The sequence below is a fragment of the Scyliorhinus canicula genome, chromosome 18, assembly GCF_902713615.1.
Source record: "Scyliorhinus canicula chromosome 18, sScyCan1.1, whole genome shotgun sequence".
NCBI classification, from domain to species: domain Eukaryota; kingdom Metazoa; phylum Chordata; class Chondrichthyes; order Carcharhiniformes; family Scyliorhinidae; genus Scyliorhinus; species Scyliorhinus canicula.
In genome coordinates, this window is record NC_052163.1 from 69528664 (window position 1) to 69546004 (window position 17341).

A 17341-nucleotide genomic window follows, 5' to 3' on the forward strand; every position below is an offset into this window, starting at 1 on the left:
TTTGGTGATAGTGACCACAATTCGATTACCTTTACTTTAGTGATGGAAAGGGATAGGTATATACCGCAGGGCAAGAGTTATAGCTGGGGGAAAGGCAATTATGATGCGATGAGGAAAGACTTAGGATGCATTGGCTGGAGAAGAAAACTGCAGGGGATGGGCACAATGGAAATGTGGAGCATGTTCAAGGAACAGCTACTGCGTGTCCTTGATAAGTATGTACCTGTTAGGCAGGGAGGAAGTGGTCGGGCGAGGGAACCGTGGTTTACTAAAGTAGTTGAATCACTTGTCAAGAGGAAGAAGGAGGCTTATGTAAAGATGAGACGTGAAGGTTCAGTTAGGGCGCTCGAGAGTTACATGTTAGCTAGAAGGACTTAAAGAGAGAGCTAAGAGCCAGGAGGGGACATGAGAAGTCTTTAGGAGGTGGGATCAAGGAGAACCCTGAAGCTTTCTATAGGTATATCAGGAATAAAAGAATGACTAGGATAAGAGTAGTGGGAAGTTGTACGAGGAGTCCGAGGAGATAGGAGAGGTGCTGAGTGAATATTCTTCGTCAGGAAAAAGACAAAGTTGTCGAGGAGAATACTGAGATTCGGCTACTCGACTAGAAGGGCTCGTGGTTCATAAGGAGGTGTTAGCAATTCTGGAAAGTCTGAAAATAGATAAGTCCCCTGGGCCGGATGGGATTTATCCTAGGATTCTCTGGGAAGCTAGGGAGGAGATTGCTGAGCTTTTGGCTTTGATATTTATGTCGTCATTGTCTACAGGAATAGTGCCAGAAGACTGGAGGATAGTAAATGTTGTCCCCTTGTTCATGAAGGGGAGTAGAGACAACCCCGGTAACCAGTGAGCCTTACTTCTGTTGTGGGCAAAGTCTGGAAAGGTTTATAAGAGATACGATTTCTAATCATCTGGAAAGGAATAATTTGATTAGGGATAGTCAACATGGTTTTGTGAAGGGTAGGTCATGCCTCACAAACCTTATTGAGTTCTTTGAGAAGGTGCCCAAACAGGTGGACGAGGGTAAAGCAGTTGATGTGGTGTATATGGATTTCAGTAAATCGTTTGATAATGTTCCCCACGCTAGGCTATTGCAGAAAATACGGAGGCATGGGATTCAGGGTGATTTAGCAGTTTGGATCAGAAATTGGCTCGCTGGAAGAAGACAAAGGGTGGTGGTTAATGGGAAATGTTCAGCTCTAGTGGTGTACCACAAGGATCTGTTTTGGGGCCACTGCTGTTTGTCATTTTTATAAATGACCTGGAGAAGGGCGTAGAAGGATGGGTGAACAAATTTGCAGATGACACTAAAGGCGGTTGAGTTGTGGACAGTGCAGAAGGATGTTGGAAGTTACAGAGGGACATAGATAAGCTGCAGAGTTGGGCTGAGAGGTGGCAAATGGAGCTTAATGCAGAAAAGTGTGAGGTGATACATTTTGGAAGGAATAGAAGGGAGATAGAGTACTGGGCTAATGGTAAGATTCTTGGTAGTGTGGATGAGCAGAGATATCTTGGTGTCCATGTACATAGATCGCTGATTCACCCAGGTTGATATGGTTGTTAAGAAGGCGTATGGTGTGTTAGCTTTTATTGGTAGAGGGATTGAGTTTCGGAGCCGTGAGGTCATGTTGCAGCTGTACAAAACTCTGGTGCGGCCGCATTTGGAGTATTGCGTTCAGTTCTGGTCACCACATTATAGGAAGGATGTGGAAACATTGGAAAGGGTGCAGAGAAGTTCAAGGATGTTGCCTGGTATGGAGGGAAGATATTACGAGGAAAGGCTGAAGGACTTGAGGCTGTTTTCGTTAGAGCGAAGGTTAAGAGGTGACTTAACTGAGGCATACAAGATGATCAAAGGATTAGATAGGGAGGACATTGAGAGCCTTTTTCTTCGATGGTGATGGCTAGCACGAGGGTACATAGCTTTAAATTGAGGGGAGATAGATATAGGACAGATGTCAGAGGTAGATTCTTTACTCAGAGAGTAGTAAGGGCGTGGAATGCCCTGCCTGCAACAGTAGTGGACTCGCCAACACTAAACGCATTCAAATGGTCATTGGATAGGCATATGGACGATAAGGGAATAGTGTAGATGGGCTTTAGAGTGGTTTTACAGGTCGGCGCAATATCGAGGGCTGAAGGGCCTGTACTGCGCTGTAATGTTGTATGTCTATGTTAACTGCCTTTGACCAGAAGCTCCTGTGAAAATGAAGTCAAATGAGGACGGGGGAGAACTCTACTGGTTGGAGTAATACTTAACGCAGATGAAGATGGTTGTGATTGTTGGAGGCCAATTATCTCAAATCCAAGATATTTGCTGGAGTGCCTCTCGAAGTGTCTTAGTTCCAACCATCCTCAGTTGCTTCATCAATGATCCTCTCTTCAAAGTAAGGTTGGAAGGGGGATGGGTTATTTGAGGAAATCTCTTTTATGTTATTGTGTCTCACAATAGAGATTTGATGGAGGTATTCAAAATCACGAGGGATCTGGACAGAGCAGACAGGGAGAAACAGTTCCTATTGGTAGAAAGGTTGAGAACCAGAGGGGAGAAGGCAAAAGAAGCAATGGCTACTTGAGGAAAGGCTTTTTCATGCAAATGGTTAGGATTTGAATTCACTGCCTGAGTGTGTGAGGACGAAGAGTGGCTCTCAGTGAAATGTTCCTCCAATTAGCACAGGCACAATGGCAGACTTCCGTGCTGTAACTATGATTCTACTTTTTGACATGGCAAAATAAATATTGAATATAACGGAAGGAAATGTTAGCTTTTCACAGTTAAACTAAATTATATTATGGCAGAGGGTTAGAGACGCTTGATTAGTTTACGTTAACTAAAGTTTACCAAAAAGCGCCAACACTGGAAAGGAATAGGTTGTAACATGTAGGCTTCATAAATGGCAGTATTCTTTCTCAGCAACATTACATCCAAAGCAAATTAAACCTATTGCCTTTTATTTATACTGTTTTCTTTTCACTACTATTTTAATTTCTGATGTCCGTTGAGAGCTTTTATCTCTTTATTCAGCTCAACAGTGGTCACGGAGTGTAATGGTACATAATGCACGGGGTGGAGCTATTGTGGTACCAGAGAACAAACAATCACTGTTTTTCAACCCAAAGAACCGAAAACCAATTTCTACTCCTCACCGTATTGCAAATTGTTCTAACTGATCAAAACCTGGCAAGTTATCTTGAGCCTCGAGGTCCCCTCATTGATGGAGGCTCTGACCCATTTAAAGGTATGTCCATGTCCAGCACAAATTGGGATCACTGACGGTCAAAGTGCCTCAAAACCCTCATCGTTTCTTTTAATTCTCCCATAACATAATAATCTTGTTCTATTGTTCAACGTTGGTAGCAGTCAGACGACTTCCCTACTCACCTGATTAAGTCAATATCTTTAAATCTTTATTCTACGACACATTCACCCAAAGCACCCTTTCCCGAGTATGCCAACTGTTAAAAGCAATAGTGCTATTATTTATACATCTGTATTTACTTCATAAAATAGCATTGAGAACATTAATGCCAACATTCACAATATATAAAGCAGGGAATTTAGGAAGCTTAGCAGTGGACAAATAGACTTTCTTTCCAAGCATGATATTACTGAATTCCTCTATGTCCCTCTACAATATCTTATTTTAGTTCAATGAGTACAATTACCCCAACTTTGTTGTATGCTTCTTTCTTTGGATTGTCGATCAAATTATTAACCATTCTGCATGAACAAAGACCCCCCTCGTATGCAATGTTTTCTTGGCCACTTTCCTTATTGAAAAGTGGTGTGAGGAGTTAGCCCCAAGAATATAACTCTATCCCACATCAATGTTTAATTGAACTATCATCCTGAATTAATGATGGAACATGTGTTTGCTCATTATATTGTGTAAGGACATTTAGCTGCTACAAAGATGTGGTGTCTCTCTCTTTTAACCTACGTAAAGCTGATGAAAAAATGAAAATCGCTTATTGTCACGAGTAGGCTTCAATAAAGTTACTGTGAAAAGCCCCTAGTCGCCACATTCCGGCACCTGTCCGGGGAGGCTGGTACGGGAATGGCGTATGAGATTCAAAGCTGACATTCTGTCCCCATCTTGAGGATCAAGGAAACAAAATAAATCCATTTATGCATTGCTGAATCTCTTATCTAAAGTTCCCTGACTTTCTTTAGCTGGCACCATTTTATTTCCCTCTATTGGAGCTGGAACATTGCTCAAACACATTGATCCAAAATGAAACAAACCTGTGTCTTAATTACATCATTATTCAGACAGGAGTTCATTAACAGGCTAAGGTGGAGACATATTACAATATTGAGAGTTCAACAGTTGAATTACCCTTTTCCTTACTGAAGACAGTGCAGAAAGATGGAGGCACAAATTTTATTTATTTTTGGGTGGCAAAGTCAGCATTTATTGCCCATCCCTCAATGCCCTTGAGGCATCTTCTCAAACTACTGCAGTAGATATGGTGTCTGTACTTCCACAGTGCTGTTAGGGAGAGAGTTCCAAGATTTTGACAGGAACAGAGATATAGCTCAAAGTCAGGATGGTGTGTGACTGGAGGGAAACTTGAAGGTGGTGGTATTCCCATGTGCATGCTGCCTTTATCCTCTGGACCTAGTTTTGGCAGATGCTTCTGAATAAACTTTAGGATGTTGCTGTGGTGCATCTGTAAATGGGACACACTGCTGCTCGACACTGCATGCTAGTGATGGAAGGAGTCAATGTTTGTGGTCGAAAGTGATGAGGAGAGGGATACAAAGTGAGCAGAGAACTAAAAATATACCAACAAAAAATAATTACATTACTTCATGAAGAATACACAGCATTTTATTATTCACAGTTAATTTCTACCTACCAAATGCATTGAGAATCAAGGGATAAGTACACAGGCCTTTCCATTTTAACATTGATTTTTTAATATATACATGAAATGTCTGCAAGGCTCATGATATACACCAATTCAAAAAAGTAAACAATCAAATGGTCCAGGTGCCAAATGCTCTTTCACACAGTTCAATAGATTAGGTGACAGTGTGCAGAGGAAAGCTCAAACTTGCTTGTCTCATCATTTCTTAGTATTTTCTCTGTGTAAGGCAGAACTTAAACAAAAATATAACTGGACTCCAAGAACTAAAACCCCATTTCAGATCAAACTGCATTACAGTCAAACTTCCTGCACACAGACTCCAACATATGGCTGGGCTCACCAGCCGTTGATCAGGTGTCTGACTAGTTGATAGGATCAGCTCCAAGTATTTGCCCCTCCTTACCACACACAGTTCTCACTGTGCAGCAATCTGTGAACTGTGCCACCTGCAACCAGAACTTTTCCCACACTTCACACTGTGACCAGCAGTAAAAGAGTATCTTACCAAATGTGGGGAGAATCTATCACTGCACAATACTGGGGTACAGTATTGGTGGGTACAGGTTCCTCCTTGTATAACGCTGGGGTCCGGTACTGGGTGCGCAGATCTGTCATTGTATAACATTGGGGGTGCAGGGGTGATGGGAACAGGTGTCACACCAGGAAATACAGCCAATTTGCTGGTGCTTGAAAAAAATTTGAAGGAAGAGTTAAGATCACAAAGTGCTTTATGCAATGTTGACGTGTACTGACTGATACAATTTACCTTCTCCATGTCATGAGTAGGATATTTGTAGCAGACTCTGGGAGCCAAGACCCGTCAGAGTGATGTTGTGTTGCACAAAGCTCAGGCACCTAAAAAATTAAATCCTTTCATGCACAGAACTCTTGTTTAACATCAATGGTTGTATTTCCACCACTGGTTACAATGCTTGGCAAAACACATTTCAAGTTATAGGTAGGTAGCTGGGTAATAGACTACTTGCTATTAGACGCACAGTGCCGGCATTAGACATTCTCAGATAGCCATATCAGGTGCATCAGTGGGTTGAATATTTTATGGATAGCTTTCTGTATCGAGTCACATTGCCCAAAGTCTGTTGTGACATTATATCCTTTCAGGATGAGTCCAGGACAACTCTGAACCCAGCTCCCAGAAGTCAAAGGACAGAATAATAGACCCAATCTATGGATTTAATGCTCAACTGTTTCAATATTAGTCATATTCAGTGTATCCCAAAACTGACGCTTTGATTGAACCACCCAGGACTTGACCAGTGGTTCCAGTTCCACTCACCACACCGAGACCCGACCAATAAAACAATGCCAATTGTTGTGCTTCCAAACATGATGTTTGAGAACTGTGAGATACAGTAGCATGTCAACTCCCAGTTTCCTGCTGAATGGTGCAGCAATCACTACCTCGTTGTTGGTCACCACCTCAGCTCTGCCTTCAAGAACAAGTAAAATGCTGACCATCTTTAGGTGAACATACAAGAGACTGGACTGTACTGGTGCTTTGCCAGGTGTCTCCTTGCCCATGCACCATACATGGTGTTTCTAGCTGGGCACATCAACAATATTGAACAGAAATCAAACAGCAATAAACAGAATCTGCAATTCATTCCATAGGTTTTAATGTCAATGTATGACATTGCTTACAGGGGTGGTGAGCAACAGGACAACAGTTAGCCACACAAGAACCCAAGTCATATATCAGGACACTGATTGGACATTGCCTTTAGCTACCACATATCTTTGGGGCCAGTCTCAATCCAGGCCTCTGCTGACTGAGGATAACCACCTACCCGTTGCTGCCTTTGGTGGAATTCTGTTACCCACTTGAGTCTGTAATTTTTTCCCCCAGTCTGCCCTATCTGCAGAAGGTTCTGAGGAATTGGTCTGCAAGTACTAACTTCCGTCTTATTTGCAATGGGTGTTGTTCGCTGTGGCGTCAGTCTTGTACCGTGGAAATTCCTCTTCCTCTGGGCTGGTACATTCTGTACCGATGTATCCTATAGTCCTGATTTTTCGATCCAGATTTCTTGCATATTCTCTTCACGTTGAAGTACATCAGCCCACGAGATCCATTGCCAACACTGAGGCATTTAGTTGAGAAATGTTATACGAGTGGCTTGGCCATCAGCCCAACCCCACTACTCAACCAGAGCAAAATATTGCTCTCCTGCCACACATTCACCACGTTGCCAACTGCAAGGCTGCCAGAATCAGATGCTGCATGGTTGCTGGCACTCTGAACCTATTGTCATTGGTGTGGTCAGCTTGAGAACCACACTATCGGGACAGTGGGAAGTGAATTATGCAGACAGCCAACAACATCCAACCCCCAAAATACTAGGATTGAAGATGACAGGGGTTTTGGCAAACTGACTGGGCTGGGGTTACCAACGCAAGGAGTGGTAAAATACATCATATCCTTGGAACTACAGTGACCGACCAGGCCTGAACATCGATAACTTGTCAACTTGGTTCAGTTCCAACTAATCTGCATGATCAGTCAGAGAGACATGTGCCCACTTTTACTTAAAGCAAAAAGGCCCAAGAAATGGATTAATAGTGATCAGTTGTGATAGAAACAAGCAACGAAGGAGGGGAGTTAAGGAAAAGCAGCAAGACGGCTCTAAAAATTCATGAATTAGAATATCTCAGTTATGTCATCAGATAATGCGTTCAGTTCAAAATAAAAGTCAAATTCCCATTGTCCATGGTGAAACTGCACATTCCCTTCAGTATCACACCGTTGCTTTATATAAATACATATCTGGTTGGAGGGGTGAGCTGGACTGAGTGTTAAAAAAAAACAGCTTGAATGGAGAAAGAAAGTACTTGACACCAGGCCTCAGCATAGCAATATGGCCACAGGGACCACACAACATAAATTCACTGCCATAAGAGACTGAGGAATCACCCCCATTGCTGCCTTCAACAGGCAGTTACTGAATCCCATTCCAGTGCTACCAAGAGTCTGACTTGACAACACATCCCTGACTTATAAATGTAACAGAGTTAATCCATAAGAGTGGTTCTGTAACTCGATCAGAGCCCCAACTTGCAGTAGAAAATGAAGGGGGCAGAAGGCTGTTTTGCAGCGATGGGCACAGAATAGAAAAAACAGCTCTGGATTCTCCTTGTCCAATCTCACATTCAAACTCCATCATGGGATAGATGTCCAGTGGCTCCTCAGTGTGAATGAAATAACCACAGCACACACCTATCATGGTGAATTGGAGGGTCTGCGTTGATATATTCAACAACAAAAAAACAAAATTAAAAGGCACTATGAAGAGAAAAATTCAGAAAGTGCTCAGCCACACACCGTTTAGACCAGAAGCTCAACCTCCCGTATAAGCTCCAAGAACATGCTGTTGATAAAAGCCCTCAAGTTATTCTGTAAAATTACAAGTCATCTTGACAATTTATACATGATTCCTATAGCTGCAAACTGCTAAAGGAAACTTTAGGTTTATTTCCAAGGACAAGCTAAATTAACATAATTTATACAAAAACAAGAGAGGAGAAAAATAAAGCAGGAATTCCGTGTCCAAAACGCACAAGGCCAAGAATGATATTTTTTTCCTTTTAAAAAGACCCAAGGCAAGGGTTGTTACTAATCTCTAGTCTGTGTTACATCTCTGATAAGATTATTCAATATTTGCATAGAAAAAAAAATCATTTAAACTTTACAACAGGATTAAAAGTAATGGAACCCATGCACAGACTGACAGGGGGGGGGGGGGGGGGGGGGGGGGGGGAAGAGAGGAGGTGGATAGGAGGAGGAGGAGAGAAAAAGAGGGATCAGGTTGGGAGAAGCAGCTGCAGAAATCTAGGTGAAACCACTCAGATTTTCCGTTTCCCTTCCCATAGAATTGGTTTTGGCGCTCTAGTTTGAAGTTCCGTACAGACTGCGAAGTTCACAGAGGAGCCGCGACTGCTTTCAGGCATCAACACTGCTGTCCATCAGATGTTCCTGTTGACTGGGGTAACGTAATTGCGGGGAAACATGCCCGACTGCCCGTGGCAACTGCCCTTCCACCAATTGGGGTCCGAGTTGTCAAGAACCTGGATGAAGTCGCCGCGACGGAATCCGAGTTCACCTTCCTCCTGGGGGTCAAAGTCGAAAAGTGCCTGCACGTACGTGGGTTGCTGTTTGGGGGTTTGGAGGAGAACAAAAACACAGTTATCTAGACAGTTTTTCAGCCCAGGTACTGAAAGCAGGCAGCTATCTCAGGATTGCTGAGATGGGGTGGCTGTTCCTCAGTGGAATCACTGGCACCCAATTCCATGATTTGGGGGTTCCCACTCCTCTTGTGGGCCATTGGACCCCACAGTGCACAAAGTCAAAGGGGCACACTCCTGTCAAACCAAGACCCTTGTGGATATCATGCACCAGCAAAGGCCCTTGCTATTCTGCTCTCTAGCAGACAATGCACTATGCCCCCAATCCAATGCAGATTGACCACTCCTGTTGGAGAGCTGGTTTCAATTGGTTAGTGCTCAGCAACTTTTCATCTTGAGCTGGTGAGTAAAAATTAGCTCCAAACCCTTGAAATCACGTGGGGAAGTAATTTGTATTCACAGTGTACTATTGCGTTCAAACCGTTCCATGAAACACTCCCATGGCAGCTGCAGGACAGATTAGAATACAGTTCCCTATATACACTGTTCCATCAAATATTCCCAGGGCAGGGATAGCATGGATTAGAATATAGCTCCCTATATACACTGTTCCACCAAACATTCCCAGGGCAGAGATAGCATGGATTCCCTGGCCTTATCTATGTATTTTAGACCAAACTCAGAAGCTACTGGGCTATTGCAGCACTTCCCATTTTTCACCAGGCACCTTTTTTTGCACTGTGGACTGATAACTGGAATTGGATTGGGAATTCCCAAAGCATGTAGCACTGAGAGCCTGGACTGGACTTTAAGCCAGGTATCAGGAGTGGAAAGCATCTTAGTGGAGGAAAGGGACACAGTGAGGGTGGTTCAGGGAGGAAATACCAGAGCTTGGTGCCCTGAATGTTTGGCTGATGATGGTGGAGTGATTAAAATAGGCGATTGCTCAAGAAGCCAGAACTGGAGGATCTATCTGAGATCCTGTGGGTTGTAGATCTGGAAGATCTAACAGATTCTGAGGGTTGTAGCTCTGGAGGATCAAACCGAGAAAGGGAGGGATTTGTATGTAAAAATGAAATGTTAAAATAATTGGATCAAAATTCCTCAGCCCTCTCTCTGTGTCAGACATATCCTAAATCCCACTTCAAATTCCTGGTTTTGACTATACCAAGAACAGAAACTAGTGTACAAATGCTCAGGGCTCCCCATGCTTTTCACCCTCCATTCAGTACACTCACAGACCACTGGGAAAGAGGGTGGGTTAATCTCCACTTTGAACAAAGAACAAATAAAAATTACAGAACAGGAACAGGCCCTTTGGCCCTCCAAGCCTGCGCCGATCCAGATCCTCTATCTAAAACTGTTGCCTATTTTCCAAGGATCCGTTCCCTGCCCATTCATGTATCTGTCTAACTACATCTTAAATGACGCTATCGTGCCCGCCTCTACCACCTTCACCGGCAATGCGTCCAGGCACTAACCACCCTCTGCTTAAAGAACTTTCCACGCATATCTCCCTTAAACTTTTCCACTCTCACCTTGAACTCTGACCCCTTGGTAACTGAGTCCCCCACTCTGGGGAAAAAGCTTCTTGCTATCCACCCTGTCTATACCGCTCATGATTTTCATAGATTATCATAGAATTTACAGTGCAGGAGGCCATTCAGCCCATCGAGTCTGCTCCGGCTCTTGGAAAGAGCACCCTACCCAAGGTCAACACCTCCACCCTATCCCCATAACCGAGTAACCCTAGGCAACACTAAGGGCAATTTTGGACACTAAGGGCAATTTGGCATGGCCAATCCACCTAATCTGCACATCTTTGGACTGTGGGAGGAAACCGGAACACCTGGAGGAAACCCACGCACACACAGGGAGGATGTGCAGACTCCGCACAGACAGTGACCCAAGCCGGAATCGAACCTGGGACCCTGGAGCTGTGAAGCAATTGTGCTATCAACAATGCTACCGTGCTGCCCTTAATTTTGTAGACCTCAATGAGGTCCCCCTCAGCCTCTGTCTTTCTAATGAAAATAATCCTAATCGACTCTCTTCATAGCTAGTGCCCTCCATATCAGGCAACATCTTGGTGAACCTCCTCTGCACCTTATAGAATTTTCATAGAATTTACAGTGCAGAAGGAGGCCATTTGGGCCATCGAGTCTGCACCAGCTCTTGGAACGAGCACCCTACCCAACCCCGCAACTCCACCGTATCCCCATAACCCAGTAACCCCTCCCAACACTGAGGGCAATTTTGGACACCAAGGGCAATTTAGCATGGCCAATCCACCTATCCTGCACATCTTTGGACTGTGGGAGGAAACCGGAGCACCCGGGGGAAACCCACACACACACGGGGAGAACGTGCAGACTCCGCACAGACAGTGACCCAAGCCGGGAATCGAACCTGGGACCCTGGAGCTGTGAAGCAATTGTGCTAACCACTATGCTACCGTGCTTCTCCAAAGCATCCACATCCTTTTGGTAATGTGGTGACTAGAACTGTACGCAGCATTCCAAATGTGGCCGAACCAAAGTCTTATACAGCTGTAACATGACCTGCCAACTCTTGTATTCAATACCCCTTCCGATGAAGGAAAGCATGGCGTATTCCTTCTTGACCACTCTATCCACCTGCGCAGCCACCTTCAGGGTACAATGGACCTGAACACCCAATCTCTCTGTACATCAATTTCCCCCAGGGCTTTTTCATTTACCGTATAGTTCGCTCTTGAATTGGATCTTCCAAAATGCATCACCTCGCATTTTCCCGGATTGAACTCCATCTGCCATTTCTCCACCCAACTTTCCAATCTATCTATATTCTATATTTGGTAGAAAGTTATCACATTTCCCTCCCGTCTTATTCCCGTCTCACTCAAAGGTAAAATCCAACAACTCTCTTGGGTCACATTGGACATGCAAAAACATACTAGTTACAATTGCTAGGACAGCAGGAAAGCTCATTAGTCAGGTGAGTGAACCTTTATGGTTCACAATAGCCTGGCTTCAGGAGCCCACAATTGCTGTGGTTATTGTTTGCAAGCAGGAACAGTGAACAACCACGACGATTATCATGACTAAACCCCACCCTCACTTCAAAGTCCTATGTACAAGGAACAAAGAAAAGTACAACACAGGAACAGGCCCTTTTGGCCCTCCAAGCCTATGCCGATTATGATGCCCGAGCTAAAAACAAAACCTTCTGCCCTTACTCGGTCCAGTTCCCTCTATTTCCTCCTTATTCATGTACCCATCCAGATACCTCTTAAATATTGCTAATGTACCTGCTTCCACCACATCTTCTGGCAACGCGTTCCAGGCACCCATCACTGTGCGAAAAACTTAACCCGCACATCTCCCTTAAACTTTCCCCCTCTCACCTTGAACCTGTGCCCCCTTGTAATTAACACTTCCAGCCTTGGAAAAGCCTCTGACTATCCACCCTGTCTATGCCTCTCATAATTTTATAGACCTCTATCAGTTCTCCCCTCCGCCTCAGTCTTTCCAGTGAAAACAATCCTAGTATATTCAATCTCTCCTCATAGCCAACATCCTCAAGACCAGGCAACATCCTGGTGAACCTTCTTTGCTCTCGCTCCAAAGCTTCCACATCCTTCTGATAATGTGGTGACTAGAACTGCACACAATACTCCAGTTCTTTATCCGGTGCATTTTTGCCATTCTCCTCACCTGTGGGACCTGCTCAATATCACGCAGGAAGATCTGTTGGTTCCGTGATACAGATGTTGATCTGTGATAGTCCACCAGCTCATTCAGAGAGTTAAACTTTACGACCCACAGGAAGTATTTCCCTGCACCATCACGCAGTACTTTAAAATGCTGCACATCATTCCCAAACCTGTAAGGAACATAGAAAGGAAAACAATTGTTTTTAAAAGGAACTTCACAAGGTAATTTCACAATAAAAACCACATCCAGCTTTGTTAATGACTTTACTCCTTTTAAGAACATAAGAACTAGGAGCAGGAGTAGGCCATCTGGCCCATCGAGCCTGCTCCGCCATTCAATTAGATCATGGCTGATCTTTTGTGGACTCAGCTCCACTTTCCGGCCCGAACACCATAACCCTTAATCCCTTTATTCTTCAAAAAACTATCTATCTTTACCTTAAAAACATGTAATGAAGGAGCCTCAACTGCTTCACTGGGCAAGGAATTCCATAGATTCACAACCCTTTGGGTGAAGAAGTTCCTCCTAAACTCAGTCCTAAATCTACTTCCCCTTATTTGAGGCTATGCCCCCTAGTTCTGCTGTCGCCCGCCAGTGGAAACAACCTGCCCCGCATCTATCCTATCTATTCCCTTCATAATTTTAAATGTTTCTATAAGATCCCCCCTCATCCTTCTAAATTCCAATGAGTACAGTCCCAGTCTACTCAACCTCTCCTCATAATCCAACCCCTTCAGCTCTGGGATTAACCTAGTGAATCTCCTCTGCACACCCTCCAGCGCCAGTATGTCCTTTCTCAAGTAAGGAGACCAAAACTGAACACAATACTCCAGGTGTGGCCGCACTAACACCTTATACAATTGCAACATAACCTCCCTAGTCTTAAACTCCATCCCTCTAGCAATGAAGGACAAAATTCCATTTGCCTTCTTAATCACCTGTTGCACTTGTAAACCAACCTTCTGTGACTCATGCACTAGCACACCCAAGTCTCTCTGAACAGCGGCATGCTTTAATATTTTATCGTTTAAATAATAATCCCGTTTGCTGTTATTCCTACCAAAATGGATAACCTCACATTTGTCAACATTGTAATCCATCTGCCAGACCCGAGCCCATTCACTTAACCTATCCAAATCCCTCTGCAGACTTCCAGTATCCTCTGCACTTTTCGCTTTACCACTCATCTTAGTGTCATCTGCAAACTTGGACACATTGCCCTTGGTCCCCAACTCCAAAACATCAATGTAAATTGTGAACAATTGTGGGCCCAACACGGATCCCTGAGGGACACCACTAGCTACTGATTGCCAACCAGAGAAACACCCATTTATCCCAACTCTTTGCTTTCTATTAATTAACCAATCCTCTATCCATGCTACTACTTTACCCTTAATGCCATGCATCTTTATCTTATGCAGCAACCTTTTGTGTGGCACCTTGTCAAAGGCTTTCTGGAAATCCAGATATACCACATCCATCGGCTCCCCGTTATCTACTGCACTGGTAATGTCCTCAAAAAATTCCACTAAATTAGTTAGGCATGACCTGCCTTTTGCGAACCCATGCTGCGTCTGCCCAATGGGACAATTTCTATCCAGATGCCTCGCAATTTCTTCCTTGATGATAGATTCCAGCATCTTCCCTATTACCGAAGTTAAACTCACTGGCCTATAATTTCCTGCTTTCTGCCTACCTCCTTTTTTAAACAGTGGCGTCACGTTTGCTAATTTCCAATCCACTGGGACCACCCCAGAGTCTAGTGAATTTCGGTAAATTATCACTAGTGCATCTGCAATTTCCCTAGCCATCTCTTTTAGTACTCTGGGATGCATTCCATCAGGGCCAGGAGACTTGTCTACCTTTAGCCCCATTAGCTTGCCCATCACTCCCTCCTTAGTGATAACAATCCTCTCAAGGTCCTCACCTGTCATAGCCTCATTTCTATCAGTCGCTGGCATGTTATTTGTGTCTTCCACTGTGAAGACCGACCCAAAAAACCTGTTCAGTTCCTCAGCCATTTCCTCATTTCCCATTATTAAAACTCCCTTCTCATCCTCTAAAGGACCAATATTTACCTTAGCCACTCTTTTTTGTCTTATATATTTGTAAAAGCTTTTACTGTCTGTTTTTATATTCTGAGCAAGTTTACTCTCATACTCTATCTTACTCTTCTTTATAGCTTTTTTAGTAGCTTTCTGTTGCCCCCTAAAGATTTCCCAGTCCTCTAATCTCCCAGCAATCTTTGCCACTTTATATGCTTTTTCCTTCAATTTGATACTCTCCCTTATTTCCTTAGATATCCACGGTCAATTTTCCACTTTCTGCTCTGCTCTCGAAGGCACAGGCTATCGTTCAGCTGGGCAGGACACCCTGTAGCACACTGGCCAAGTGGCAAATCTTCGCACAAGAGATGGTAACTGCAAGGGTATTTAATCATGGGGAGCATCACAACTGTTCTCATTGGCCTGTAGCCACTTCACTCCCTTGAAATTTCTTGGTTTGAACAGACCGGCCCAAACATGCCCTACTCTATCCCTTAGCCAAGAAGCACCAAGCCCAATATAGCTCATTTCACTGCTGCTCCAGTTTCAATGTTCATTGATCAATTCCTCTATTATTGGGGCTTTTATTTCTGAGAAAATGTCTGCAATTAAACATTTTCAAATACAACACAAGTGGCCTTCACAGCTGCAGTACTGTTCTCACAGTTAGGGGGCAACAGTGAACTACCGTTCCAAATTGCAGGCCCAATGTCTGCAGAAATAACATTCAAAACTCCCCAGACTTGTGCAGTCAGCTTGCAGATTTGAGACAGTGATGTTCGTGGCTCTGCAGGTTGTTCAAGGGAGTCACAATGATGGCGGTTGGAAGAGTAATTCAGTTTGAGCCACGGAATACTGTACAATGATTCAAACTCTCACATTAGGGTTGGTTAAAAAGAGATGAAATGAGACACACCAGGACAACTGTATTTTTTACATTTCCATAAAGTATTGTATCAAAATGAATAAAAGCCCTTGGCCCCAGAAACTTGGTTCTCCGCACATGGAATCTTACAGAAAGACTGAGGCCATTTAATCCACCACGCGACTCTTGCTAATGTACTTTAATCTGTATCTCTGTTCAAGGCCTTCCAATTGTTTAACAGGTACATCCTTCTAGGAATCCTAATCTGCGAAGAAGAGGAGCAAATAGAAGGACTATGCATAAGAAACTGTCACCCACCCAATAGTGAAGGATGACAGGGCTGCAGGTTATATTTAGGAGCAGTACATAAGGAGACTTCACTTATTCCAAGATGTTCTCACAGAGTTGTCCCATACCTCCAGGAGAAGCTAAAACTAACTGCATGTGCCAAGAAAATCCAAATTCTATCTTTAATCAGACAACACCATATGATTAGAGAGAAGTACCCATTTGTATCAAACCCAGTCCCACTGAAAGCGGTTCAATCCATTACCACACCATTGTTCAATAACTGGTCAGAATGAAAGCAGCTGTCCTTTGCAGAGCTAGAGATAATTTTTAAATTGTTTTTCAAAGGCACGACAGGATAAATGTCGAGAGGCTGAAGCCCCAGCTTGCACAGTCGAAGTATATGGAATCTGCCATTTAGGAAACGAGATTAAAATAATTTTTTTTCCTCAGCGAGTTGTGAATCTCAACCGCAGGGAGCTGCAGATGTTCAGTGATTGAGTACATTCAAGAACAAGATGGCAGGAAAGTGGCATTGAGGTAGATGATCAGATATGGTCATATTGAAAGACGAGCCAGACTCAAGGAGCCAAGTGGCCTCGTCCTATGGTTCAAATTGATAGAGAAATACAGCACAGAACAGGCCCTTCGGCCCACGATGTTGTGTCGAACTTTTGTCCTAGGTTAATCATAGAATTTTGGACACTAAGGGCAATTTTTCATGGCCAATCCACCCAACCTGCACATCTTTGGACTGTGGGAGGTAACCGGAGTACCCGGAGGAAACCCACGCACACACGGGGAGGATGTGCAGACTCCACACAGACAGTGACCCAAGTCGAAATCGAACTTGGGACCCTGGAGCTGTGAAGCAATTGTGCTATCCACAATGCTACCGTGCTGCCCTGAAGAAGAAGTTAATCTACACTCCATTATTCTACCCTAATCCATGTACCTATCCAATAGCCGCTTGAAGGTCCCTAACGTTTCCGACTCAACTACTTCCACAGGCAGTGCATTCCATGTCCCCACTACTCTCTGGGTAAAGAACCTACCTCTGATATCCCCTCTATATCTTCCACCATTTATCTTAAATTTATGTCCCCGGGGAAAAAGTCTCTGACTGTCTACTCTATCTATTCCCCTGATCATCTTATAAACCTCTATCAAGTCGCCCCTCATCCTTCTCCGTTCTAATGAGAAAAGGCCTAGCACCCTCAACCTTTCCTCGTATGACCTACTCTCCATTCCAGGCAACATCCTGGTAAATCTCCTTTGCACCTTTTCCAAAGCTTCCACATCCTTCCTAAAATGAGGCGACCAGAACTGCACACAGTATTCCAAATGTGGCCTGACCAAGGTTTTGTTCAGCTGCATCATCACCTCACGGCTCTTAAATTAAATCCCTCTGCTAATGAACGCTAGCACACCATAGG

The 17341-nt window shown here is 43.9% G+C and overlaps 1 protein-coding gene across 1 annotated transcript in view; it reads right to left on the bottom strand.

The window, feature by feature from the left end:
* Positions 1-4813: 4813 nt before the first annotated feature.
* The window catches only part of LOC119952857 (growth factor receptor-bound protein 2), a 195323-nt gene continuing 182795 nt past the window's right edge, over positions 4814-17341 (bottom strand). The window contains exons 4-5 of the mRNA XM_038776415.1: positions 12708-12876; positions 4814-9039 (exon numbers count right to left, since the gene is read on the bottom strand). Coding sequence (XP_038632343.1) covers positions 8854-9039; positions 12708-12876 — 355 coding nt within the window. The 3' untranslated portion in view covers positions 4814-8853. The remainder of the gene's footprint in view (positions 9040-12707; positions 12877-17341) is intronic.